The following is a 14,112-nucleotide window of genomic DNA, read 5'->3' as shown; positions in this document are numbered from 1 at the left end:
ATTATTAAGGTCGAGTAATAGTGCTTTTCACTAAAAAAACTAAATGTTGACAAGCAGGTAAAAAAAATTGTTTGAACTTGCGTGCGAGCGCAAGCAGTGTCGCGCGTTTGGCGCGTGTGTGGGAAGAAAAATCGATGGGGCTCGTAGGCCGATCGGCCCCGTGCCGTCCCTGCCAGCGGTCCGCCTGTTGATCCGTCTTCCTCGGAGATCGATCTCGGCCGCCTGTTTGTCCAAAATATTGTCTCTCACGAAGGGTGCTCCATTTCACACGCACTTTAATTGAAAGACTGATACTTTGACTGATAATAATTAGGCGAGGGTAAATCAATTCGTTTCCTCTGATTAGCGGATGGAGTTGTTTTCACCAGACGGGCTCTGTGTGAGTTGGCGTTATCTCATAATTTATAGGCATTCAATGAAATTGGTGTGAATCAAAAACACTTAAATAGACCTCTTTGACCAAAAAATGGTCAAGCTCACAAAAATTGGCTGATTCCAAAATTATTCTGTGTTGGCTTTGCTGACCCAAAGAAAACAAAATGTTGTATATTTAATATTCTACATTTAAACATTGAAAAGATGTTTATTGTCTGAATGAGATACCATTGAGAGACCTGGATTACTAAATTTACTTTAATGTAATGATCGAGGGAAAAACCATCGGGGTAATAATATTAATTACATCTGTTGTCTATATACAATAATTTAATGCAATGGTGGTGGAGAGTCATTACATACACCATTCATAATTTATGCCCCTTGGCTTGAAATTAATGAAATAAATTTTTTGAAATATTAAAAAAAAGAGGATTTTTTTGTTGTAAATTGCTGTTGTCAAGCAATACAAAAATTATTCACTTTTAAATGAGACATCGAACGAAAAAGATCGGCCCACGTTTGGTTATGGGATATATATATATATATATAAATATTTTTACAGTTTCGAAATATTTTTGACCCGACAATAATTCTATAATTCTTATCATTGTCCATACTGCAGGATGTAAAGATCCAAATAATAATGTCTGTTGCTGTAGCGACACTTGGCTTCACACTGGGTCTGGAGCTGGGATACCGACAGACGACTTGGCACTACAAATGGATGTAGAATCCTCTGCTGTCATGAAGGCCACGCCCTCATCTCGGCTGGTCTTGTCCTCATCAGTGACGTCATCAGTGACGTCATCCGTTGTCCTTGTCTCCGCTAGTTGATCGTCCTTGTCTTGGGCGCGGGCCTGTCTCTCTTTCTCCCGCATGGCGCGGTACTGGGCAAGCTTCTCCTGTTGGCTCTCCAGATTCTGCTTGCGCCACTTGATGCGTCGGTTCTGGAACCACACTTTGACCTTTTGGGGAGAGAAGAACAAATAAAACAGGTCAGTCAGTGAATATTTAGTCGCTTATTTATGGATTGATATTAAAGACATGGAAGGATCGAGAGGAGGGCTGATTTTTTAAACTAATACTTTGGTTTTTCGAGAGAAAATGAGTACAGGTTTTCATTGACTGAAGTTGACTGTATTTAGGGTGGCAGTAATTGTCGTGATGTCGAATAGCATTTCACGGCTCCAAGTTAGCTTCGTATTTTGAATGAACAGGCTTTCCACTGCCGATCACACTAACCGTCAATGATAACCACCACAATCAGTCAGCATCAAAGGGGGAGTGTAACCAAGTGCTTAGGGTTTGTGACTCGTAATCAGGGGGTTCGAATCCTGCTGCTGGTCATATGTTGTGTCCTTGGGCAAGCCACTTCACTCCAAATTGCCTCTCTCCACCCAGGGGTATAATTGGATTCAGGCATTAAACTATAGGATAGTTCATGATCCCATCAAGGGGGGAAATAGAAAACTTCTCATTCGTTTCATGCCATCCAGAGTTTAATGCCAGCCTGATGAGGCGATCCACAGCCATAGAGGCTCAGAACAGACTTGGTTGGGTCAAACGACAAAAAGACCCAGCCAAACTTCCAGGCCAACCCACCTGCGATTCAGACAGGTCGAGCTGCGCTGCCAGGTACAGTCTCTCCGTGCCAACCATGTACTGCTGCCGGGCAAACTCAGTCTCCAGCCGGTCCAACTGTTCCTGGGTAAAGATGGTCCGTACCCGCTTGGGTTTGCTGGTCAGCTCGGGTACCTCCGAGCGCCAGTCCATATCAGGGGGAACCGCTCGCTCCATGCCGGGACACATCTCGTGTCTGTCTGTTGAGTAATATAAAAAAGATAGAAAGTGTGTTTAAAAAAATACTGGGCAGTTTTACATTCTATCCGACAAACTGCATGAAATGACCTAGATTGTTGGATAATTTCAGTAAAATTTGGGAAGACTTTGCAAAAACTTATTGGCAAATTTTGACCAACGTTGGGCAAGGAGTTGAACAATATTTTCAACCCTGAGAGTTTTAGTAGCAAGTTTCAAAGGCCCTGTCTGAGCTGAGCGAGGTGTGAAATAAAACCCCAGCTTTCAACAAAATATGTGATCGAGGAGTAAATAAAATAAATTTCTTATCGATATTTCCATAAAATATCGAAACCAGAGGCGGTGTCCTATATAAGCTTCGCAAAGACTGCTTTAGACCCCAAAAGTGAGACAATATTCAAGGCAGATTCAATTTTGGCGTAACCACAAATCTGTCACTCCATCCGAAATGAAACTTTTACAGCGGGAACAAAATGTTGCCCATCTCAGATTCATTCTAAGGAAATTGTTGCTTCCTCATCTTTTCCAATTTTTAGGGAGGCTCAACGGGCGAGGAAGGCTTCTTGTCCAAAATGAACAGTCCCTTGATTAATTCGATCCCTCATGGGTGTATGCATTGTCAATACCCATCAGCCCGTCTTATAAGATATAACCCTTTTAGACACATCTCCAAGCCCCTCTGTAGGTCCCCACGGGCCCGTCTTCACACCCCTCCTTTGTATCGGCCGACAGTTGGGACGGAAGCTGCCAAACTCTCTCAAAAAAGTTCCCTAATGTGCTGTCATCCCCCTTCATTCATGTTATTCTTCGCTCATAATTGAATACAAACAACCGTCTATTCAGCCCACTGACAGGCCCCCGTCAGAGTTGGCAGTATTTTCTTTAATTAATGCATTTTGGGCTTGCTGATCAATACGCGACAAAACGGACGTTTTGGGGAGCTTTTGACGGGGAGTGGCGGGCCGTGAAATCGGATTGGATGACGGGCGGTCCGGACTAAACGCGGAACCAAAGTGGTACGGGCGAAGCTCACTGTCGGATTTCTGAATTGTAATTAACAAAGTTAATGAAGTGCCGTGGCGAGAAGTTTGGGAGGGCTTAGCGACTGGGTTCTGTCAGAGAGAGCAATTAATCATGCCTAACGTCAGGTTGTTAAATGGAGACCCATTAGTAAGTCGGTGATGGTTATAAATTGACGATCGAAAATTGAGGTTGGGAGGGTCTGGATGGATCAGGCTACTATGCAGCTTAACGGATGACATCCATACAGGGTGAAGATTAGGGGGGGGGGGGGTTTACATTAAGGCGAAGGAAACTCACAACGTCAGTTTGATGAAAAATGGTCGAAAAGATTATCTCCCAAAATACTCACAGGATACTGAAAACTGGGTGGGATATTGAATAGCTCCCTGGTTTTTGATTAATGTAACTGTCAATATTTTGTGCAAGGAGTTAAAGTTGTACCGGACATTAAACAACTTTTTGGGGGGTAAAGATGAAATGGAATAGCGATCAAAGAAAAACAGTTTAAGTCATCAACAAAGAAGGATTTCAGAAAGGCGGAAGTATTTTGTTTCGCTACTGACAGAAATATTTGTTTTGCCAAATTTAAATGCAACTTACGCACGATCGCAAACTGTGCTGAAAAAAAATCACATGCAAATTGGAATATAGGCCTAATGTTTTTGAAGGGGTGGGGTCTGAAGTGATAAAATCGATACACAATGTACCAGTATATTTTAGTAAATAGCATCCGTCAGATGAAAAGGAGGGGAAGGAGGAGCCACCCTCTACATCCCTCAGAAGGCACTCTTGTGGTTCTTAGTATACATGTACAAACATAATTTGCTGTTGTGCTAATATAGAAAATAGAATATATTTACCTTTTATTTTTCGGTCGCTGTCGGTTGCTTTAAACGGTTCCAAAAAGTTGAAGTCCTTTACTTTCTCGCCAAATTCGTCAGATCTCAAGATGGTTCGGCCACCTGAAAGCGGCGGAGCAAAGTACGTCGATCCCGGATAGAGAGCGATATGAGCGGCAGGCAGCGAGCGGTGGAGGCTCGGTACTTTGATGCCGTCCGATGTGGCCAATTGCCGGCGGAGGTCGGGCTCGTCGACCGCTCCCTCGTAGTGCTTCGTGTCTGTGTCCTCCTCTCGAAGACCCAAGATGGCATCGATGGTGAACGATGACGGCCTGTTTCGGCGCTGACCTCGATGACGGTGTCGTTTAGACGACGTTGTGTACGCGTGAGGATGGGTGAGTATCATGGCACGGTAGGGAAGCTGAGACAGGACAGCACCGGGCCAAACAGGGGGCGAGAAGGGGTACAGCGTGGGGTACGCCTCCGGACTCAACATGATAGTAGACACCTGTTGATTCAAGTCTGAACTTGTTGCAGTCGCCGTTGAGCCAAACGACCTCAAGAATCACAACACTCAATCACTTTTCCTTCCAACTAAAAGACTACTGGGGTAGGAAGATCCCTCAAAGCTTATTAGCAAGATCGACAGAAATCTTGTTTAGGACCTCAAGGATGAGACCAGTCTCAACTCACGTAATGCCCAGAAAGTGGCCGACACATCAGTGAGGCTTAGAGCGAATTACGCCCCGGTATTTAAGTGGTCTAACACAGCTCCCTGAATGACAGCAAGGCGTTAATCGCCTGTCTGAAACTCTAATCCTATCAATTCGTTCTATTTATTTTCCCCTCCTCCCGAGGGAAAAAAAATCGAACTCGATGCACGCAGTAAAAACCTACCCAGAGGTAATTAATTATTCAGTAGTAGCGCATCGAGACGGGCTTCTGCGGGAAGAGGGACGGGTGATAGATGGATCTACATGTACACGGAGGTTGGAGATCACCCCTTCAACGACGGTGAATCTTGATTGGTCAGTTGCGTGTGTGACATCACAGACAAAAACATTTCTGATTGGATGATACGAACGTCTAAGTTGGCATAGTTTCTATTGGTTGGACGCTCTCATTCTAGTGTCGGTCTGAGAACAATGAAGCATAATGTTTGGGCTAAAGTATAGCGGATCAATTTTTGACCAAAATTAAGAGGGAATGTTGACATAAGATTGGTCTTGTTAGATTTCAACACCTTTTTACCTTTATTAAATGAATACATTCGTCAAGACATTGAGCCCCAAATTGCAGGAATAATTCTGGCCTTGAGTTCAACCTTTGTCTTATCGGTTCAAACAAAGAGAATTAAAAGGACGGGAGAGGAATTTGAACCTACGACCTCTCGATAACCGTACCAGAAAAATGCACTTATGAAGTTGATGTAATCATTCCTGAGATGTACCGGAAGTGACTAGTGACGGGAATTGTTCAATTCTTCGGTTACGCGAACTAGGAGAACCGATCTGGCCAAGCATTCCTCCACCCTTTTAATTGGTGAAGCAGCAGTACCCCCATCATAAATAAGGACAGTTTCCTGATACTGAGGGATAACATACACATTTCTACTATACAGATGCGAGGGGCTGATGTGCTGAATTAGCTCTCACATTCGTGTCAGAGCCTTCTCATTTAGAGCGCAATTATACAAATTCAGCGTATTTTTCTTTCAGATAAATAAAAGCTCTGTGTTATAGTTACATACAAAGCAACTCTTTCGCAAGGAAGGTTTAGAGCCTCGTCTGGCTTTGTTGATTCGTCGTTGCTTACTTTTAACGTACCATTTTAAAAGACCAAATCAAGCTTAGAAAATCCAAAACATATTGTTCAATCGATGTTCTTTCTCTCGTCTGCGTTTCTTTTGATCATTCAAGCGTGTCATGCAATGTCATCGATGAAACTGCATCCACCTGACACGACAACCCTGACCAACATCTTCCACCCCAATTAACACGACCCAGTTAAGAATATATTAATTTGAAATTAGTCTTAACAAATGATGCTGTTTTTTCTGATGCGGCTTGTGTTATTACACAACTATAGATGAGTCTGCGATGATCGATTTACCGAGAGGAGAAGGAAAGTGATCGCGAACAAAACATGGTTTCTCCTTTTCCCCCATTTGTGTCAAAGAAGGGAGAAATCACAGAGGGTTAGGCCGGGAAGAATGGCTGAAAATTATCGTCCCTTCCTTGATGTATTGTGTCGATGAACGGGCAATTGGGCAATTAGTTCGTGGGGCGTGCTCCGCACGTGACTCGGTCAAAGATACGGCGGATTACGGGATGAAGCTTTGAAGTGGTGCTTGGCGTAAGTGGGTGTGGGTGAGAGGGGGGGGGGGGGGAGGGGAGTTTTGATCGAAGAAAAAGGTCCCTTGTCGGTGCGATAGTTGACAGTGAATTGGGTACGCTAAAATAAGTGCAAATGTTTCCAGAATAACATCAGTTTGGAGGGGTAGGGGTGGCAGACAGATTCGATCCGATACTATTGGGAAAGGGAAAGTGTGTGTGGCTGGGACCAGGGTGGAATCTCTTTTCAAAGAAAATGCATTATACCTGGTGACTGTTAAAACAGTCACTCTTGTAGCTAGTACCTCTCATAAGGTTTTATGATAAACGGGATTCACTTTCGCCCTTGTCTTCCAATATGATTGTAAAATCGTTTTAATTCACCTGTCGGGGATTGGGCACACGCCAAGCCGAAGGAGTTAAATTGATAGACGTTTATACTGCAGAGGTTTGTCCGACATCCACTCTCTGGGAAAATACCCATTTGTAGCAAGATGTTCCCCGTCAATATTTAATTGCTATTTACACATAATATCACCCATATCGGATTTCCCTGTTTTCACAGGTCTAGGTTCACAGTTTAACAATTATTAAAATACAGAGAAAGGGGAAGAAAACGATGTAATTACTGGATCAATGGCCACGCTCCATCAAAGCTTCCTATTGATCTAGTCGAGATGAAATTTAATTTGTCCATCAACGGACGTATTTAGTGCCATCGGGATTGAATATGATTTGAAGGTAAACAAGACTGGAGGTGCCGTGTTTATCTTACCCTCTAGTTATTGGATGTGGCTCTGGATAATGTGTAAACAAACAAGTCATAAAATGTCCCCACATCGTATATTGGTTTTAAAAAACAAGAGAGACAAAAATACTTTTCATTATTAAAAGTGATTTCTCCGCCGTGTTATGCGTCGAGGTTTGTGTTTCTTATGTTTTCTTTGAACTTTTTTTTAAATGCATTTTGGTTGTTTGTTTGGTTGTTTGTTTGTTTGTTTGTTTGTTTCATTATACACATTTTAAAAAAAATATTAAAAGTGTCACTGCAAATTCGTCACTGCGCGCAAGCCTGTGACAATGAGATTTGTGAGCAAGGTATACTCATTCGCGCTGCAAGATAAAAATGAAAGTTTGATTGCTCACAAAAAAAACGATAAAAAAGGAGAAGGAAAAACAGCCTGCATTTTGATTACCAATAAAAGTATTTTTACTTATGAATTCACCGGTCCATTATTAATGATTTATTATTTTCCGGCCAACTGAGGGCGCTGTTTCTCATCCAGTATAATGATTTTACAATTTAGGGTACACTTGACACACTTTTGAAAATAAAGTTTTGGAAGATTAAATGTCTTTATTTAATTTAGTGACTGATTGCTGTGTACTCATAAGAATTCATGTCCGCACTCCCCAGCGCCTCTCCAAAGCAAAATGGTCACGAAATATCCTGAAAATTACAAGGAGCCTGTATTTAATCGAGGGAAAATGAACGCACCGATGTCACTGAAATCGAACTAGCGTCGCACGGAACCTTTTAAGGAGGGATCCGGACACAATTTTTCGGATCTGGACCGGCAGTGAAAATTCGAAAAGTGGAGGAGGAGGGGGGGGGGGGGGGTTGAAGGAGGGGGGCCTTAACCTTTCTGAGCTCTTTGTTTCATTGTTATTCACATTTCCCTGACGCAATTTCGATCTATAAACAGAATAGAATGTTTAAAAGGACAGACAACGGAAAGCAAAAACCGGTCGAATGGTACAAGAAAATAAGACAAGTACTAACAATATATATTTTGAAATCACACCCTCCGGGCCGGCTAATTGCTGTGTTGTGAATGTTGCATAGTATGGAAGATCCTAACATAATTTGAATAACAGCTTCATAGTTTACTACATTATTTTCTGGTTAATATGGTGGAAACAGGAGTATCGTTGACACTCACACATTTTAAAATTCTGATAATATAAAACAGCACTGAGTGAATGAATACTTAGGAAAAAAACATATTTGCTTTGAATTTACCAAGCTTTCGTTAAGCTTCATTCTCTTTCTTCCAAAATTTCGGACTTATGAGGCGTCGGACCTATGAGGCGTCGGACTTATGATACGGCTCCACGAGGTTGACAGCGAGCTATCTTAAATTAATGAAGAAAAAAAAACACCGAACGAAAGATGGGAGTGCGAAGGTCATCAACTTCCATTCTCCTGTATCTTCCAACTTCCAACTTCCTATTATCCTGTATCGAAGAACCAAATATATCTGCCAGCCCAATTTGTGAACACGCACCCTCCGGATCGGCGAACTAAACGATATTATGTCATGGTGGTATTTATGTACCCATTATCTTATCACGAGTGTAATCACAGTTGCCTATTCTGTGCACACGTATTCTGGTAAATCCTATGAAAATAACGGTTAATCGTCCAATTATTGTTAACTTAGATGATCCATAAGAAAATATTCTTCACGTAACACAATAATTGATTAAATAAAACCTCCAAATTACGAAACGCTTTCAATTTCGTCGATCTTACACTTGCTTTTCTATTCCTGTTGCTTCGCGCAATTCATACCGCGCGCGACCTTTGACCCTGGAATAGTCCGCCCTTTTTGTGTGTTATGTTTGAACTTGATGGTAAATAACCCTTATATATGCATACATGTACATGTACGGTTAAACTGACGTTTCACATGTTCGTCAGATAATTCAATGTTATCTGGGCTGCAATATTTATTCAGAAAGAAGATAGCCTATTACAATAATTCATTGATAGTATGCTGTTTGTTAGTTTTTCCCGTTCTCTGTCTTTCCCTTACTTTCTGTTGTAAGTTCTGTTTGTGCAGTTTTTTTTAAGGCATGTATATAGGTCCTATAAGACTCTGTCTTTTTAATGGGTGCATATGTTACCCAACCCTAAGCCTCATTACCATCTAACCCTAACCCTAAACCTAAACCTAAGGATCATTTTGGGGTAACAAAGGTATTGGGGAACATATATGCATTGGGGAAATCGGGTAGACCCCATTTTGAATATGCCTCCATATATTATGTGGGCTACAGAGGAAGGTATGGAAGAATGCGCCCCTAACACTGAAACAAAGACAAGATATATAATCTGCAAGGCATTAATAATGCCTCTATCCATATTAGGTATAGAAGTGTCATGCCCAGGCTGGGCTCGAACCCACAACCTACACTATTATCCGCAGACTACGAATTCGGTGGTCCAGACCACTAGGCCATGGCACTTCCACTGAGCAGGGTCATCATAATTTAATTATTTACGCACCCACATAACTTATTCGGGCGCATCTACGCGTATTCGTCCTTTGCACCTTTCCGCCATAAGCATGCAGAGCCTCGATCTGGCAACTTTACACAATAAATTTAGTCGGTTCTGTGATTCCCGTGTATACAGGGGAATCACTGAACCGGCTCTGCATGCTTATGGGGGAGTGTGCAAAGAGCGAATGCGCAAGAATTCGGCCAATCAGATTTGAGGGAAGGTAGTCGTCAAGGCAGATAAAGCAACGAATAATATTTCAGAATAACATTTCAGAAACTTAAGTATGAGAGTGTTGCTCATTTACATGCATGAAGTCAGGGATCCAGTCAAAGTGTAATCATAGCTCCGCCTCCTTCGTTTGTATGCAATTAAATGCACACCTGCTTTGTACTCATCCCCAGGAGGATAAGGACGAACCGAACAGCATTGAAACGAAGTAGTTATTAATTGAACATGGTGACGAGATTGACAGCATTTGCATTTAAAGCTTTGCTGTTGTACGAAGTTATGTTGGAGCTTTAACGTATTAAGTTGCTCGTTTTGGGTGCGTGTCCAAGTTGATAAATTTTATTAGAAGGAATAACAATCAACTACTAAAATGAAGCAGCAACGAATTCTCTAAAATTTGGAGACTGTTGACATCTCAATTAATGTTTCAAAAGCAAATTGTGAAACAGATGCCAACGACCCTGTTCAATGATTGTATATTGTAATATATTATACTTAACAATGAAGCATTTACAGACACAATCGAATAGTTTCTAAATACTGAAAAAATAACACCGATCGAAAGGTGGGTGTGCGAAGTTTGGCTTTCATAGCAGGTTTAGTAGAAATAGTATATAAAGTTTTGCTTGTAGCAGGTATAAGGTCTAGAAAAGCGGCTTGTTATGGCACGGTTCTTTTCCGGTGAACGCACACCCTCCGGATCGGCCAACTATTATCATGTCATAGTGGTATTTATGTACTGACTATCTCATCACAACTATAATCACAGTTGCCTATTTTGTATACACACGTATTCTGGTTAATCCTATGAAAATAACAGTTAATCGCAACATTATTGTTGACTTGTAAGATCCATAAGAAAATATGCCTTATGTAAAACAACAATTGATTAAAAAACCTCCAAATTACGAAACGCTTTGAATTTCGTCGATGACTTGCTTTTCTATTTCCATCGCTTCGCGCAACTGATGCGCACGTGACCTTCGACCCTAGAGTAGCTCCGCCCTTTTTGTTTTACATGTTGAAACTTGATGGTTAATAAATAATATTTACCCAAAGGCCATAGGTTGATTGCTTATGTTCATGTACATGTACAGTGATACCGACCAGGCGCGGCTCTAGAGCCTATATTTTAGGGGGATAGCAGGCCGGTGGATCCAGACATTTTTGCAGGGAGGCATGCTGAAATGTAGACCGGTTTTTTCTTCGGACACTTAGGGCTGGGGGGGGGGGGGGAGGAGGACTCGTGCCATATTTTCAATGGGGAGCGCTGATAAAATCCTACAATCATGCACACTATTACCTTATAGCTCCCTTCTCACGACTATTTTCTTTAGGGGAGAAAACGTTCGTAATTAGCGTCACCTTCTAACTTTTGCTACTGCCATTTTTTTATGGCATTTTTTTTTTGGGGGGGGGGCTAGACAAATTTTTTTTTGGGGGGGGGGCCTAAAGTATTTCTATAGGCCCTATAAGACTCTGTCTTTTTGAACATGTCTCCACCATTTCCCTTTTTCCTTTGTGTCTTACATAATAATTATTTTTGTGTTTCATCAAACATCTTTTTCATATTTATCGTCTGTATAAAAATCTGAATGTACATTTTGCAATATGGAAATTACTGTTGAGATGAATTGGAGAAAGTGAACGTGCGGAAATCCTTTGTTACATTGTTCCTTTGTGTCCGGAGAAAAAAACATGTCTACATTTCGGCGCGGATGTGCGGTTGTCCCCCCCCCCCCCCCCCCCCCATCAAGGGCGGATCCAGAACACAATTTTGGGGGGGCCAAAAAATTTTTTGGTCGCCCAAAAAAGTGGGTCCAAAAAATCTCGGCGTGGGGTTCGGGGCCCGCTTAAGGGCCCCGAAAATTTTTTGGATTCTAGATGCTCTGTGGTGCGATCTGAGGCAATTTCTGACCACTTTAACCAATGTTTTTTTGAGGAAAAGATGGTGGTGTACTCATTGCCTGCCTTTATTGCGGTGTCATATAAAAAAAAAAAAAAATTGGTTTCGTTTTGGGGGGGGCCATGGCCCCCTTTGCCCCCCCCCTGGATCCGCCCTTGCCCCCCATCCAAAGCTGGATAGGCTACTGAAGATAATTGAATCTCTTACTTATGAATAAGGTTGGGATGGGTAAATAGTCCACTGCCTCTACCATTAATTAGACGTAGAAGTGTCATACCCCAAACTGGGCTTGAACCCTCAACCCAAGGTATTACCCGCAGACCACGAATTCAGTGCTCCGGACCAATAGATATTAAAGCCATGGTACTTCCACTGAGCAGTGTCATATTAATTCAATTATTTACGCACCCACATAGATAATTCGGGCACGTAGCCAGAATTCGGCCAATCAGATTTGAGGAAAGGTAATCGCCAAGGCAGATAAAGCAACCAATAACATTTCAGAAACTGAATTAGAGAGCGTTGCTCATTTACATGTATGAAGGCAGAGATCCAGTCGAAGTGTAATGTAGCTCCGCCTCCTTTGTTTGTAAGCAACTAAACGCACACCAGCTTTGTACTCGTGCACAGGAGGATATGAACCGATCAGCATTGAAAAAAGTAGTTATTATTTGAACATGGTGACGAGATTGACAGTATTTGAATATATATTCATAAATACCTCAGACAGTTTAGCTATTCCTATTGGTCGAGAGCCCGTCACGTGGCCGGTATTAAACGGATGATAAAGACATGGCTAGCTGGTCTTAAACACTTTTCCAGTGTCACAATAAAATGTGGACTCTTAAAAATCCAGTGCCTCTTACCGTTTCATTGGTTGAACGTTCACAATCCTCACGTAGGCATGCGCAACACTACAAGCGAGTCAGAATTTTATAGTTCTAAATTCAAAACGCAACGCCCCAGGTGCGTTCTGCGTGACATCGCGCAGAACATGTTACGCGCGCGTCAATCTCCATAAAAGGGTTGTTTACATCTTACTCGCCAGCTGAACATTCCATTATTTTGCTAGAGGGATGTTTCAAAAAGCATGAAGTGAACTTGTTGAACAAAATCGGGATTTTTTGAACGAATTATTTGAATTTTTTTTACGGATAAGGTATTTATGAATGGGAATAAATATGTGCTCGGTCGGTATTTATCACTCGTTTAATACCGCTTAGAGTCTGGGTGCTGATAATTACGGCTCGGGTAATTATCAGCACCCAGACTCTAAGCGGTATTAAACGAGTGATAAAAACCTCCGGAGCACACATTTATTCCCTTAATAAGGCTTTGTTAAATTAATACAGTTTTTTTGCTTTTGTACGAAATTATGTTGGAGCTTTTAAGATGTATCAATTAAAATGATATTGAGTTGCTCGTTGGGGTGCGTGTCCAAGTTGATTCATTATATTGGAAGGAATTACAAATGAAGCAACATCGAATTCTCCCTTGGTTGAATTTGGAGACTGTTCGACGTCTCAATAAAAGCTTTTACAGCAAATGGGGAAACATGATGCATGGCCCTCTTCAATGACAGTATGTTGTAATAATAAACAAGAATGGACAGACACAATCGAATAGTTTCTAAATACTGAGAAAAAAATAACACCGATCGAAAGGTGGGTGTGCGAAGTTTGGCTTGATACAGCCGATATATTGGTTGATAAAGCGTGGCCTGGTATAGCCGGTATTTTTTGACACAGTGTGGCTTGATATAGCCGGTATGGTTGACAATTCGTATGGTTGAGAAAGTACAGCACGTATCTTCTCGGTGAACACACACCCTCCGAATCGGCCAACCGTTGACATGTCATAGTGGTATTTATGTACTGACTATCTCATCACAACTATAATCACAGTTGCCTATTTTGTACACACGTATTCTGGTTAATCCTATTAAAATATCAGTTAATCGTAAAAGTATTGTTAACTTAAAGGATGCATAAGAAAATGTCTTTATGTAAAACAATAATTGATTAAACAAAACCTCCAAATCACGAAACACTTTGAATTTCGTCGATCTTACACTTGCTTTTCTATGTCCGTTGCTTCGCGCAACTCATGCTGCGCGCGACCTTTGACCCTGGAATAGCTCCACCTTTTTGTAAAAAAAAAATGTAATTAATGTTTGAACTTGATGGTTAATACTAACCTAAGGCCATAGGTTGTTTGCTTATGTGTACATGTACATGTACAGTGATACCGACGTTTCACACACAATGTTTGCAGATACAGTGTGAGTAAGAAAAAAAA

The 14,112-nt window shown here is 41.6% G+C and overlaps 1 protein-coding gene across 1 annotated transcript; it reads right to left on the bottom strand.

The window, feature by feature from the left end:
- Positions 1–864: 864 nt before the first annotated feature.
- Positions 865–4,994, bottom strand: LOC119719893 (brain-specific homeobox protein homolog). The gene is made up of 3 exons (XM_038189359.1): positions 4,080–4,994; positions 1,981–2,198; positions 865–1,343 (listed from the first exon to the last, which is right to left on the bottom strand). Exons 1-3 carry the CDS (start codon positions 4,552–4,554, stop codon positions 1,050–1,052), a joined length of 987 nt encoding a protein of 328 aa, XP_038045287.1. The 5' UTR covers positions 4,555–4,994; the 3' UTR covers positions 865–1,049.
- Between the last annotated feature and the right edge of the window lie 9,118 nt (positions 4,995–14,112).

This window comes from Patiria miniata, unplaced genomic scaffold (genome assembly GCF_015706575.1).
Source record: "Patiria miniata isolate m_02_andy unplaced genomic scaffold, ASM1570657v1 HiC_scaffold_9, whole genome shotgun sequence".
Lineage (NCBI taxonomy): Eukaryota > Metazoa > Echinodermata > Asteroidea > Valvatida > Asterinidae > Patiria > Patiria miniata.
Note: the sequence above shows the minus strand (reverse complement) of the source record. Positions and strands in the feature narration are given on the sequence as shown.

Bases quoted from the DNA above. Each gene is read 5' to 3' on its own strand.
- LOC119719893 (XM_038189359.1), bottom strand. From the start codon at position 4,554: ATGTTGAGTCCGGAGGCGTACCCCACGCTGTACCCCTTCTCGCCCCCT. The intron at 2,199-4,079 runs GTAAATATATTC...ATTACTCAACAG, and splicing joins CAGCGACCGAAAAATAAAAG to ACAGACACGAGATGTGTCCC. The intron at 1,344-1,980 runs GTGGGTTGGCCT...TCTCCCCAAAAG, and splicing joins TCGACCTGTCTGAATCGCAG to GTCAAAGTGTGGTTCCAGAA.